Here is a 15,141-nt window from a genome sequence, read left to right as displayed (position 1 = left end):
CAAGTTTAGCACCAATAAAGATACAAAATGCCAAATATAGGATGTTGTTATGATAAAAGCTGCTCATTAGCTGTCAAATCAAAAGTTTCCAACATTTATCTGAGCAGAAATAACATAGGATTTCCCCTCTTTTCAGTGATGTCCCTGGAGATGGTGTCTGTGTTGGTACATACCTGATCTAAAATAGGAGTTGTTTTCCACGAGTGGATCCTTCCTTTTTAAACCCGCTGCTGCGGTGCCTCCAGTTTCCTGCCTCTATTGGCGCGACATCTCAGTCCAATACCCGGAAACCAAACAGGGAGAAGCCCAACACAAAGCTGATGAAGGAGCAGTGAACCGGATTAAATTCCTCACATAAGACAGCTCTGGGAGATATTATGCAATTTACATAAATAAAAAATGAGTGCTCACTTATCAGTTTGGTGTTTAATGACCCTGGTAATGGGTTGGTTTGGGTAACATTTACTGATGCTTCAAACGTGGGCAATAAAGATGCTTCTGGAAACGCTTAACATGAGAACCAGACATGCACGTGTGCTATAAACTGAATGCTATAGAGACAAATAGAACATTACGCCCAGTTTCACATTTTTCCAAGGCATCATTTCCTTTTCCTCACACACTGAATTTAAACATCTTGTAGTTTTTACGCCCCCTGATAATTATAAAAATCTTTACTGTCTACAAACGTGGAAAATTGCCTTCAGCTTAAACCCGTGCCTCACAGATTGTCTCTTAACATACACATCACTCCACCATATCCATCAAGCTCTAACATGTTCTGTTCAGTCATGAACATATTAGGGTGAACTGCAGGACGAGAGCTGGCACCCCTACTACAGACCAAATGTTAGCATTAGATCTTTGAATCATTTGTACGTTTTTTCTTTTTTCCCCCTAAATTTTTTCAACTTTTGTTTGGATTTGTTTTATTTCAGAGGGGGCGTGTTAGCGGTCGCCCATATCACCCATAGAAAGATCTGCCACTGCATCCGTCACCGCTGGATTAAAACACATCATAGTAAAATCATGCACAGTTGGTTGGTTAACACAAGCTGAAGAGATTGACACGTTTTGTTCTACGACCTAAAATCCGCCTGTAAATCCCACACTTGTGAATCTCTACGCTTATATGTGTCTTAAAAAAGGGCAGGTGCTAACAAATGGCTAAATTAGACTGCAGAACGTCATCACTCTGAACACAGCTGTGTAGTCTTGTTGTGGTGGGGATGTTAATTAAATCATGTTAGCTTTTTACTTCTGATGACTGCATTTATGCTTCATCATACAAGTGGCTTAATTTCTAAATATTATCTTGCTCAAAATATGAGTATCATTCTCACAATCATTCATCACAATTTGCCAGTGCTAATCAATCCACCATAATAAATGTCAGTTATCATAGCTAAGTTACCTGCAGTCAGTTGGCCACACATTCACCCTGCGACCAACAATGGTACTAACGGGCGTATTTAACTAACATAAAGGTCTTTAATTAAGTTATTTGTCTGATCGCCCACGTGCCCCAGGAATGACTCCTAAAACCCAGAACTGTGTTAGCATTCTGTGATTAGCACAAGCTTCAGAGACTTCTACATTTCCTTCTGCAACATAAAATAGGCGGTTGCTAACAAGTGGCTAAATAAGACTACAGAACGTCATCATGCCGCGCTGCACCGAACATGGCTTTGCAGTCTTGTTATGGTGGTGACGTGTAGTTCGTTTAACCCGTTAGCTTTTTAACTCTGGTGACTGCATTTAGGCTTCACTAATCATGAAAGTGATGTTGACTTGTTAAGATTATTTTGCTGAACAGAGCATGTAAGAATCATTAAGAAAAATATGCTAACTTTCACGCGTCTTCTGAAAAGCATCATCTTTGGAGTGCTCCATTATATCTGGAACTTGATGAGGGATGCATCTTTTTCTCATCATTCATTCATTCATTCATTCATTTATTCATTTTCCGTAACCGCTTATCCTTTGGGGGACGCGGGGGAGCTGGAGCCTATCCCAGCTGACACTGGGTGAGAGGCATGGTACACCCTGGACAGGTCACCAGACTATCACAGGGCTGACACATAGAGACAGACAACCATTCACACTCACATTCACACCTACGGACAATTTAGAGACACCAATTAACCTGCATGTCTTTGGACTGTGGGAGGAAGCTGGAGTACCCAGAGAAAACCCACGCTGACACGGGAGAACTTGCAAACTCCACACAGAAGGGCATTTCTCATCAGGTGTACTGAAAAGCTGCAAATTATTTCAAAATGACATAGACAGACACATGTAATTCCAGGGCAAAACAAAGTAGGTTATTCAATATCTAAAATAATAGCTGGATAAATCTCCAACAACCTTTTTGTGTTTGTGTTGCAAAACATTATAGTGAGTGAGTGAGAAAATGTCCATCAAATCTGAATGTTTACGGTAAAAGTGACATCTTTCAAATGACAACTCCCACCAAATATGGTTCGAAAAAACAAGATGGGCATTATATCTATTTTTTGTGTACGTGCTCAAGCTGCCATCAAGAAAAAAAAAAAAAAGATCAAGCTGTCATTTCAGGAAGCAACTGAAGGTAAGTGAGATAGGAAGCAATCCCTATTTATAACCAAACATGGCCTACACACAGGAAGCGTGCAGAATTCAAAAAGTCAGCACACGATGGGAATACAGCCATTAAAAATTAACTAGTGTAATTTAAAGGAACGGCGCAAAGAAAAAAGCAATCATCCCTCCACTGAATACGGGACCAGTGAGAATCTGCCTCCTTGGGCTGTGCAGAGAAAAGGACAATAGGAGGAAGGTAAGATGGAGATTTAGAGTTTTATTTAAGAACAAAGAGGACACAGAGAAGAGAGCGCTGTCATTAGCTCCTCAGCACTTCAAATGCCAGCGGCTCCAAAAGGGAAAACAGCTGGTGTGTTTGGGAGGACTGCTGGATGAGATCATCACGTAAAACAACTGTTGTCTTCCATGATTAGCTGGTATTTACTAATTGAGCACTGAAGTGATGTAATCCGGTGGTGCAAGGGACTTTTTCCTACACTGCTGTGCTGAAACACTGTAGAGACATTAATCCAAACTGAGGTCCCTCCATCGTTTAACCTCCACAGTGTCACAGTACAAATGCTTTTTCTTATGATTCAGCCCTTACAGAGGGATTTCAGCACTTTAGCGTGACCTTCACAGACTGTAATGAGGCTGAGAAGGGGACGTGCCCTCCTCGGGTGAAGATACCTTTGGAAGATTGTGAGGTGGTATAAAGAGAGATTAGGCCCCTGGGGGTGTTTAAATGCTAAACAGGCAAAACGACCCTCAGTGGTTTTCATCTTTTGATCCTCCACCTTTTTAAATGGAAAACAGCTCCAATTAATTCAGCAATATGACTAATAATACAACCTAAATATTCCATCCAGCGATGTACATAAAAGGTACAGACTACTGCTACTGAAGCCATTTAGAGTCGATAAAAAATGTTTGTTTTAAGGTCTTTATTTATTCTTCATTTTGAGATACAAAGGCCAAACATAAAGGAATCCTCTTAGAAACACAATACTGGAATAAAAAAAAAAGCTTCAAATCCAGTCAAACTTCTATGAGGTCAACAGTCAGTATAGCAAGAAATCATATAATACCATAAAAACACATCATTTTCTTTTAAAATCAATCATAGAAAACCTGAACAGCGGGGAAACCAGATATCTACAATACTTTGAATGTTGATGAAAAAAAATGAAGCTATGTCACCAATAAATCCAAAACGGGTTCAGTTTTAAAGTCACACTAGTCGATAAATCACATGCAGACGTGGATAACAAGGGCGACTGCTCATGGAATCGTCTGCAACAATAATAAATATTGTACAGTGTTTGACACCAACATCCATCCTCGACCTCTCAGTGGCACCGCTATCCCCTCATGCATTTTTTAAGGATCTTGAATTAATATTCATTGTTATCAAAACTAACACAGTATAATATTGCACGAGCCCATAATTCATAATTCATGGGGTGGAAAGGTTTAGAATACTGTGACGGGGGCGGCAGAAGCGGATGATTTGGCGGGTCGTGTCACATGTCCAGTGGAACCGTAAAAATCAGTTTTAATTTGGTTTCTCTCTTGCAGTCTTATCAGCGGGGCCTCAGCTTTCAACTGGAGGCATAATGTTGGACCCTAAATAGATGGTCTGCAGCAAACATTTACATCTACCAATACTGACAGATCGCAGTACAGAAGTACTGTATATACGCATGTCACATATTAACACTAAACAACCAAAGCATGGGGAGTACCCCCAGACTTTAGGTTGAATCTAACAAAGAAACTACATTGTCTTTTCTTTCTCTTTTATTTCTACATGTCATAATGAATATGTTTACTGTTTGTTCTTCGATGCTTCAACAATACTGCTTTTTTTGTTGTTTTTCCTTTTTGTTTTTTTTAATATTTCAAATGTCAAAACACAAACATCAAAGTGCCTTAAAAAACTGTGTGAACACAACTTGAAGCACAGCCGTGTGTGTGTGTGTGTGTGTGTGTGTGTGTGTGTGTGTGTGTGTGTGTGTGTGTGTGCGCGCGTATGTGTGAGAATTAGTAATGTTTCAGTAGCATTTACTGTACATTATGAGCAGATCTGCTTTGACCTGAGGAGATAACATCCATCATAAATTTTAAACTTGCAGCCTCTACACTATTGACAATCTCTAAGTTAGCCATGCTGACCAATAGGGCTGGGTATCGTTTAAAAGGTTACGATACCAGTGCCAAAACCAGTACCCTTAACATGATACAGATACCAGAGTACTAGAGCAGTGGTTCCCAACTGGTCTCACCATGGGGTCCAGACTTCTCCTTAGTAATTAATTCAAGGTCCACAGAGTTTTATATATGTTCAGCATCATACTTGCGTCAAGTAGCTGTCCGTTATTCACTCATTCTACAGCAAGAAACAGAATTTCAAAATAAAAGCTCTGCTGTTATTCCACTGTACGTAAAAGTAAAATGTGTTTATTACAATCTTGACACATTAACGAGTCACTTGGAGTCAAGTTAGAACAGACCTGTGACCCAATTTTGGACCAGGACGCACCAGTCGGGAACCACTGTACTAGAGTACTTCATTCGATACCTGTAGAACAGCCATAATTTTAAACGTTTTGGTGGTATCTCTGTCTCTATCCACAGACTGTATGGGCTGTAGCTGTGTGAGCATGGCACCAGGGACAGTTGCGAGATTCTGCCTGGCTAAACACACAGTGACAGGGCTAACACATTAGCATCCCATGGCTAACAATATGTAATGGTTATTAATGGGTTTACCAAAAGAATTGAGCTGTTTTGGTGCAAGTTAATTGGGATCGTTTAACAGCTCTGTGTTGGATGTTAGCCGCTGCTGCTGTGTTAGCACAGGCTGACCACACAGATGTTGAACTGACTTCACCAGGAGGGGAGTGGCAACACAAAGTTTGCTGATCTGATGGGGTGTTGGGACAGTCCTGGATTAGACCCCAGCACAGAGAATCAAATGCAGGTATCGACTATTAGAGCAGAACTATTGACTGGAGATGTTTCGTCACTACTTCCTACTGGGTAATTTTGGTTTATACTTTAAAAAGTATCACTTACTGATACCCAGCCCTATTAACAATTGGTAATAAACACAATTCTTGAAGCATCTTGGATTATTTTGGATATAATACTGTCGTTCTAGTCATTACAAGAATCTGTCAGCAATGACTAAATGTAGATGAAAAATAAGTGTCCCGATCTGAAATGGTTCTGATGAGAAAAATCTCAACACATGCTGCGTTCTATGATCACTCCACTTCAAACAGCCTGTTAAAGGCAGGACTGACTAACTAACCACAGACTGATCATTAACCTGTCTTTTTTATATTAAATTTGATACACATGCTGTAGCAGCTAACAACATGTGAACACTCCAACAACTGTCAAATGTAAAAAAGAATGTGATCAAGCGAAAAGACTTCCGAAGGTGGAATCGTTTTCCGAACTTATGTAAGACGTTGTACAAGCTCAAGACAAGAGCATGTTTAAATCTCAGGCAAGGGCTTTTATTCATTTCCTAAAACAGCATCAGAGTCTCTTCTTTCTCTGAACAATGATCTCAAACTCTTTTGTCCTTTGTTTATAATCCTGTCTGTCAATGAGGGCGTCTCCTCCAGCTTTGAGATCACATCTGTTTGGCTGCTCAGCTGTCTAGCTGTGATGGTTCAATGATTATTCCCCACAATGACATGTAATGTATGGGATTAATCTATCATTCTGTGTGTGTCTGCACCAGTTCACCATATACTATACACTATATCTTACAATGAACCCACAGGAACAAAAATCTGAGGGTGTGTTGGCACAAGAAGAGTTGATGACTTTACCCTGATTTGGCCTGAAGCCTCAAACAGAAAGAGAAAGAGCTTGTAAAAATTTGTGTTCGTAGATGTTCAGTAAAAATAAGGGTTTGTGTAAATAGTTGGATGTTCACTCCTCTGTCGTTGGCTGCAGAGTGAAGACTATCTTTACATCTTAGACGTTAACTCTCAGAAGCAGTTCAAACAAATGTACTGTGGGAAACACAGACCAAGGATTTCACTGTCAAAGCCACTGCAGAGAATATCAGGAACACTGAAACACACAAAGTGGGACACCTTCAGATTTTAAGTCTCTTATTTTGCTCAAATACTCAATATTACGCACTTGTTTTTCCCACTAAAGATGAACACACGTTTCTTTTAGAGTTAAAGGTCTCTTGATAATAAACCATTCGTATTTTCCGATGTGCAGATTTTTTGGTAAAGAAAATAATCAAGTGTCAATGCATCCTCTGAAGATAGTATATATTCTGTGCTGATGGGAAGTGACGTGTTTGGTTATAGGATGTGTGCAAGCTGTTAAGTGGAGCTTATGTACATCACCAGCCGTGGGTCTTGGAGGTTCAAATGTTCCAGGTAGAACTGATCTAGGATCAGAGTCTAGGCAGCACCAACTGATACAGCAGCAGTCCTGTTACCCCTGACCTCAGACACAGGGACGAGGGAGTCGCCACCTTTTATTTAGCCTGTAGGTGGGTTAAAAATCTGACCCCAGCTCTGCTCAGTGATAAAGAAGATAACATGGTCGCTTCTTGAAGTGATCACAGATTTGGTTCAGGTGGAAAAAAGAAGAGTGATCCATTCAGGAAACGAACAAAGACGGGAACGCTGTGAGCTAAACTCAGTCAGGGCCCTGGTAACAGTGGTTAAGGGTAACATCTCCCACCTCCAACCAGCCAGGGTTGGGGTGGTGGTGGTGTGCTACTCTGGTGTTTGCTGCCCCCTAGGGCTGAGAGCAAGGCAGTGCAGGTGTGGCTCAGGAGGGAGAAGGGAAGGAGGGGAAGAGGAGGGAAGGGAGGGGAAGGGGGGAGGAGGTAGAGAAAGGAGGAGGAGAGTGGGGGGAGGCTGAACCAGGGCAGCGCTACTCGTCACAGCCCAGAAGCTCCATTCGCAGGGTGATGCGCTCGTGCCACTCCCATGGCAGGATGCGGACAAACCGGCTGTAGAACGGGGGCTCGAAGATGTTCTTTTTGTGAACGTTGTTGTCGCTGTTGCCTGGGAAGATCTGGACAAAGAATAACAACCAATCAAAAACGAGTTAGATCAAAGCTGCTGCTAACCTCAGTGATACAGATAACAAAAGATGTTTTTTTGCTGCTTGCGTCCTTTTAAACTGAGGCTAAAGTTTATTTAATCCAATAATTATTCATTTCTTACACTGCACTTGTACTTGGACTTCATACCTGTCTTATTCTATTTTAGCTCGTTATTTTCTATTCTCTTGGCTCCTTAATGATTGTTTTCAGCTGTAATTTAATGTCCTTCCATAATGTGTTTCTTTTGCTTTCTGTGTAGAGCACTTTGAATTGCCTTTTGCCCAACATTGCCAACTCGTAACATAACATTTCAATCGGTCAACTCAAACTTGTTGCAGTGAGCATATTGGTCTGAAGCCAGGGAATGATGACTGACCATAAGCATATGGATATGAAAACAGTCTCTGGCACAATGAAATAGGGATAAAATCCAGTGAACGCCTCAAACTTCCAGAGGGGAGGCAGAAAATTTAAGTTAAGTGAACACAGACGCCAGAGGAAAATCATATAAAATAACCTCGACAATAAGTGCAACCTCATAAACAAACTCAAAACATTATCCCGTAAAAGACAGATTCAATCATAAACTCAACTTTAATTATAAATGTTTTATCAATTAAGTCAGAGGAAACTGTCAGTGTTTAACATCCTTGATTTAATGACTTCATTTGGCTGCGCCTTAGTGCACATCTGGCAGGTAAAAAGATTTCTGGATGTATTATGAAGACAGAAAACGAATCAAACCCAGCGTCAACATGATTAGTTCCAGGTGTGTAGATGAATGAGTCAGACACAAGCTCAAATATTACTATTTTCTTTTAGTTTCCATTAAGACCACACACATAAAACAACCTTCTGCAAAAGCCTTTCTTTAATCTGTCAATAATTATTTTTTTTTATTTTAATCAAGTTGTTTATATAATCTTTTGGTGTATTTTCCAGTCAGATCTATTTTTGTTTAATTTTCTAAGTAATGTATTTTAGTTGCCCTCATAATGCTGTGTAAACTTTTTTTGTTGCATGCACTGCAGCTATGCGTTTGAATCAATGGATTTTTTTCCTCTATTTGAAATTTACAGTGTGTTCCCAATTCCCATACTATCATACTATATAGTATGCCAGAAAAAGATTTTGCACGTTCCAGTACAGAGTATGTCAAATGCAGTATGGCAAAAATACCAGGATGTTCTACTACATCTGGTTTGATTTTGCAGTTTGCAAGCCAGCATGTTTTTCTGGCTATTCTGACCCATAATCCTCTGCACAGCGGACGATACCTCACATCAACTGAGCTGCAAACAGCTGACTGACCGTTATTAGAGGTCGCAATGACAGATGACAGTGCATTTAAGTAACTGACGACCAGTCAAACAGTAATAACAGGAATATCAATTAAGTGAACAAAATAATCATAAATACAACAGGACATAACTATAAAAATAACAATGACAGAACTGCAGATGTAATGTCGCAAATATAATATCTTAGAATCTACAATCTGTGCAGCTGTAACTTTAAAGTTAAACTACACACACTGCAAAGTAACAACAGCAGAGCTCTCCAGGTTGATCTTCGTCTCTGGAAAATTCAGTGAGTGATGTTTATCTCCAAGGTAACGGATATAAAAGCAAGAGGGTCAAAGTTCAGGGCGTAACGTTATGAGACAGTAGTATGTCCTAATTGTGTGCATACTGCAGGCAACAGTACGTACTCTGTAAGGGCAGCTGCAGTACTTACTAAAAGTATAAAGAAAAAGTATGTGATTTGGAATGCATCTTTACCACTCTGTTTATTTTATGGGCCTTCCGTCCACCGAGGGTTTTTTTTTTCCAGCTGATAATGCCAGGCGCTCCTCAGGAAATGCAGCTGTGAGCGCTTCAGAGCTTCAGCTGGGACCTTTGGCTGTGTCTGGTTGCTATGATACAGAATATCCGCGGAAGTAAAAACGTCTGTACAGGGTTGAGTATTTGCTCTCAATAAAGGGAAGGTGGAAGCACGGAGGAAAACAAGTCAGACCCACTGGTCTATGTGAGTCCACGAGAGGAAACATGTATTAATATATATACACAGTAACTTAACATATTTCTCCTCTTTTGTTGTTCAGCAACTTTACATGTGAGATGTGACGGCTGGTCTTTGCGGTATTTGTCCCTACATCACTGTAACTGAACTGCAGGGTAAAAGGTGACGGTGACGAGCACAGCATTTTACCTAAATTAAACATTTTTCAACTCTTAGCACTCAAAAAAAAATAAGCCAAACATGCAGCACTCAGCGCAGAATAAAGGCTCAGTGACTCATCAGGCTGCTGCTGTTGTCATGTAGTGTAAATATGTGGCACTCCCATTGCAAAGAATTGTACAAAATACACTGGCCTCAGGAAAAAACACTTTGGTGGGCACGGACCCCTATCCTGTAGTTTTGTTTGTTTTATTTCCACAAGGATCACTTCAGCAAGTTAAGTTTTCCTACTCAACATTTGTGGGGGTATTTCTGGCCGCAGCTGGACTAACCTTGTCTTTCTTTGTGGTTTCGTCCTTCATGATGGTCCAGGACTGTCCGTCATCACTGTAAGCCACTTTGAAGGCTGTGACGAACTGGACGGAGCCAAAGTCTTTGGCCCCCTGTGTGATGACTCCTGTGATCTTCTTGGTAGAGCCCAGGTCCACCTGACAGAAAAAAGCTTCACTTTACAAACACAGACAGGCAAATTAAAGAAACAATGTGCAGGGTTGTCCGGTCCTCCTCTCCTACCTGCAGCCACTCAGACTGGTTGTTGGTGGCAGCAGTCCAGGCATTGGTCTTGCCCTGTTTGTCCAGCCGGGCGTAGTGAGGGTGCCAGGTGAAGGCCTCGATGCCCCAGGTGCGGAAGGTGCTGGAGGACGTGATCTGGCGGTCGGACACCAACCTGGACTTCATGCCCATCGGCTCTGAACAACCTGAAGTGTTTGAATACACTGTGGAGGTGAGACCAGGTGGAGAGACAGAGGAAGAGACAGAAAAGAAGAGAAATGGAAAGAGAGAGAAAGTATGATAGACAGGGGACGGACAGGAAGCGGCCCAGGCCAGCCAGTGATGTGAATGAAGCAGCAAACAAACATCCAGAGATGATGATGCAGATGCGGTGGACAGAGAGGTGAACGTGAAGCCATAAATGTGCAGCTTTAGGCTTAGCTGAGCTCACATCTGTGAACCGCCACCTGGGGCTCAAGTTGGTCACACCCAGGTTATTAAATTATACAGCGATGATCCTCCACAAGTTTAAAGTATTCTCATGCTTTCTGTATAATTTCACATGTTCAGCATGAGCAGATGGCCAAACCTAAAGTAGAAACAAACTTGTGAAGCTCATTATGCAATACATAAAGGCTGGAACAGACTTTTTAATGTGTGTGCGTTAGTGAAGCAGCCGCGCATGCAAGTTGGATAAACAAGGGTCAAAGATGCATGAGAATGTTCAACTGTGCTGTTGCTGTCCAGTATCATGTAGTTGCTTATATAACATCCTCTCATTTCCATAACATAATTTTACACTTCAGTTGATTCTCTCAGTGAGGTGGAATGAACTGAGTTTGACGTACGGACCCATGACCTTCTAGAGAGAAAGTTTTCTAATGAGTATTTTGAAATTAAAGCAAGTGCAGTAAAAACATATTTCTCTGTGTTTAAAAAAGGACCAAACCTCATGCATGCTGGTTGTGATCTCATGTCAGACTAACAGGTGACACCAAAACTAGTCTCACATTGCAAGACTTACCTCGCACGGGAGAAAGGTCTGGATGAACCCATCATAATTCCACAGTAAAAGCACTCTGGGTTGTTTGTATTTGTTTAAACCGGGTTGGTCAATCTCATTTTAGTTGTGGACCAGACCAGTAAAACCACTGCTTAATAACCTAAACATAACCCCTTTCAAAATGTTCCTTTTTTTTTTTAGTTCAAAGAAGTTCATTCTGAAAACCCTCATCCATTTACAAAACAAATGATGACCAGCCCACGATATCATGAGAAAAATATGTGCAAATTCAACAGTATGTCTCAGTTTTTCCACATTCAGTCAGTCTTCTACTCGCTTTAATTGAATGTGCATTTTTAAAAATAATTTTCCACTCCCACTAAAGTGAAAGCTATTGAAGAAGCAGGTTAAGTCATCATCTGCCTTACAAACCATTTACAATCTGAAGTTTTGTCCGTGCTTTAGCAGCAGGGTTTCACCCATATTGTTTTAAGACAGAAGTCTGATTCAGATTCTTTTGTACTGTACGGTTGACAATATTTTGCACAATGTTCAATATCTTTAAATATGACCACAGTAAGTATTAATTGTTATTCTGGTCAGGGTGAAAAGCCTCAGAGGCAGCATTTTCCATTAAGTATCTACTCACTTTTTTACGTGCTCCCGAAACCTGGCACCTCTTAGCCTTCATACGTGCATCAATATTAGATGTGCAAAGTCATCTGGTGGCCCGAATTGGACCCTTTGCCAGGCCAGTTCTGGCCCCCGGCCCGTATATTTGACACCCCTGGTATAAAACATGCAACTACAGTGCCCTTGCCAAATAGTGTTGAGAGAAAACTTGTTATGGTGGGGCATTTGCACATGTGACGCAAGCCCTGAAATTAAATGGCTAAATCCCTGCAAAACAAAATATTAAAAGACGTTTTAGCATGTAGGTTACTGGCTCGGAGGTTGTTGTTGTTGTATCTCCAACAACAGTGTGGAGATAGGTCTGGCTATGTGAGACTAGTTTCACGTCACGACAGGGATTTTGAAAACGGTAACATGCTTGCTTTGCTTGCTGCTGATTCTGCGTGTTAACCTTTTTCAAAACTGTCGTTCCCATTTGAAAATAGGCATCCAATGACAGGCTTATACCCACTATACTTTACATCCTGTGAGCCAGACTACCCCAAAAACAAAACAAGCCTCAAATACAGCAATCTGGGAATCATGCACAAAGTGGGAAGCACTGACAGAAGAACAGACACTGATCTGATACATTAGACAGCCATCAAGAGAGACAGATAATCAACAGCATAATGAGGCCGGCGAGTTCTAAAGAATCACGCTGGCTTTACATAAAAGACAGAAAGATGAACAGAAACTTGTTGCAATACAGAAGAGATAAATGAGTATGACATTTGCTTGCTGAGGTGACAATTTTTAGATGATGAATATGATCAACACTTTCTCAGCAGCACATAAATCTCTGAATCACTAGCATCTAGTGTGCGGTACGCCTGCCAGTGTTACTACAGTAGAATATAAACATATGGTTTCGATAAAGCTGCATCTGTGTTCAAAGTTTCTGAGTAGTGCAATCGTCTGAGTAATATCCTGAAACACGATCAATCACTGAACGTACGCCTGAAAATGATTAGTGAGGAAACATAAGAGCTAAATGCTGATTTAACTCTGGATGACACATTTTCCCACCTGGAGTATGAACGACTTAAGATGTGAAAAGATGGTTTCAGTCACTAACAAACATCAGTGTACTGGATATGTCTGTGTTGTGTGTTTTCTGTGTGAGTTTACCGTTGAGCTCACAGCCCACCAGCTCCATGCGCATGGTGCACGCCTTGCGACACACCACAGGGATGATGCGGATGTACTGGGCGATGATTGGAGGGTCAAACAGGTTGGTCTTTGTGCCGTCGTTGTCCACGTTTCCGACAAATACCTACAGAGTAAAAAGGAGTTAGTAAACTGTGTCAAGTTTACTGACAGGTTTACTACTATAATGACAATTTCATTTCAGTAGGTTTATGTATACTAAAAAAATCACAATAAAACTAAAACATGATGTGAATCACTCCAAACAGGATCCATCTTTGCTGCATTTGTTTTTCAAGCAAACTTGAACTCCGTTTGTTTAATACACACAAACATGATGCCTCTGTCTGTTTCACAGCTGGTGTTGCTGGCAAAAATGTCAGAGTAAAGCTTCAGTAAAATGTACTGTGTGTACTGTACGTTGTGTTTGTCATTGCTCCCTCTAGTGGTTCATTTATACCATTTAGAAACACAGTGACATGAGCTGTGTATTAAAGATTGATGTATCTTGATGGGCACATTTTTCAGCGTGACCAAAGAAAAAATAAATAATTTCAGAACAGATATTAAGCACAGATTTTTGCTGCATTATGTATTGTGTCCTCACATTGTCCTTCCTCTGTCCCTCTGTTCTGTACATGGTGTACGTCCTGCCGTCCAGGCTGGAGGCCACTTTAAAGGCCTTGATGAACTCGGCTGTTCCGATGCGACTGGCGCCCTGCGTCACGATTCCTGTAAAGCGCATTTTTCTTTGCATGTTGATCTGAAATTGAGGACAGAGAGCCGACATTAGTGAATTAAGTTTCCAAAAGTTCAACTAAAATATCATTATGGCAAAGTAAAGGCAGGAAATGTGGAGATGGCGAGTAAATTTCAAAGAAAGCCTGTGTGTATGTTTTCAATTTATCAATAAATAGAATTAGTTTTTCAAAATATATGACTTCTAATTATTTATTTGCAGGGAAAGTATTTGTAGCCTGACAGATCTGCAAAAAAATGTGTGTGGATTTAAAATACATCTAAACATGTTAATCTATGCATAATAATAACATTCTTTATATCCATGTGTGCCCGGTCTCACCTGTATCCATGGGTTCTTGTCATGTGCTGCGGCACTCCAGGCGTTAACAAGTCCCTTGTTGTTAAGGCGGGCGAGCTCAGGTCCCCAGCGCTGCAGGCCCAGCAGGCTGTAACGGACTGATGAGGCTGAGATCTGGGACTCAGCGATGCCCCCACCCTCCATGCCGAGCAGAGAAATACAGCCTGTAGAGGAGAAGAGTGGGGGGGGGCAAAGATTCTGACATCAATGTGAGATTCCCCACTGTGGCTCTAATGCAGATTTGTCATACTGTAACCTTTCAGAAGCCCGATTAAAGGTTCATGTGGCTCAGTAGTGACATTTCCTCAGAAAAAAACCCTCTTTGTTACCTGCAATATTTTTACCTTAAAACTTAAAATTCATAAGGCCACGTAGTCAGAGAGGTCATTAAAGTCTTATACACATTCAAACATTATCTCTAACATGCTTAACCTTCAATCAGCTGTGTAAAGCATGAAGTCATTAATGATGCAGAGCTCTCAATCAGCCTAACTGAATAAAGTATTGATTCTTCATTTGGCAGGCTCTCTATATGCTGCCTACTGATCATCCTAAAATGCAGCAGCTTGGCCGCCTTCCCAATCCCATCATCTTTAATGTCCTCCTTCAATTCTACTTCTTTTAATTAACATATTTTTACAACACCGGCAACAGTGGATCATTTAGGGATGTTCCTCATGACTAATTCACCTGACATTTAGACGAAAGTCTGAACTTTAGGCGACTAGTCAAAGTAAGGGAACACTCAGAAAACTGCCAAATTTGAGCACAATTTAATCTGTTTAAACACTGTCTGAAAAAATATTATGTATACTATAAATCACT

General features: G+C 40.9%; 1 protein-coding gene across 2 annotated transcripts in view; it reads right to left on the bottom strand.

The window, feature by feature from the left end:
- Positions 1-4,530: 4,530 nt before the first annotated feature.
- The window catches only part of mfge8b (milk fat globule EGF and factor V/VIII domain containing b), a 32,982-nt gene continuing 22,371 nt past the window's right edge, over positions 4,531-15,141 (bottom strand). For both annotated transcript variants that reach the window (XM_049573329.1, XM_049573331.1), the window contains 6 exons: positions 14,299-14,480; positions 13,825-13,980; positions 13,200-13,344; positions 10,415-10,599; positions 10,174-10,329; positions 4,531-7,629 (listed from right to left, as the gene is read on the bottom strand). In XM_049573329.1, the coding sequence (XP_049429286.1) occupies positions 7,486-7,629; positions 10,174-10,329; positions 10,415-10,599; positions 13,200-13,344; positions 13,825-13,980; positions 14,299-14,480 (968 nt within the window). In that variant the 3' untranslated portion in view covers positions 4,531-7,485. The remainder of the gene's footprint in view (positions 7,630-10,173; positions 10,330-10,414; positions 10,600-13,199; positions 13,345-13,824; positions 13,981-14,298; positions 14,481-15,141) is intronic.

Source organism: Epinephelus fuscoguttatus, linkage group LG4, assembly GCF_011397635.1.
Source record: "Epinephelus fuscoguttatus linkage group LG4, E.fuscoguttatus.final_Chr_v1".
NCBI classification, from domain to species: Eukaryota; Metazoa; Chordata; class Actinopteri; order Perciformes; family Serranidae; genus Epinephelus; species Epinephelus fuscoguttatus.
The sequence above is the reverse complement of the archived record's forward strand: the minus strand, read 5'-3'. Positions and strand labels throughout refer to the sequence as shown.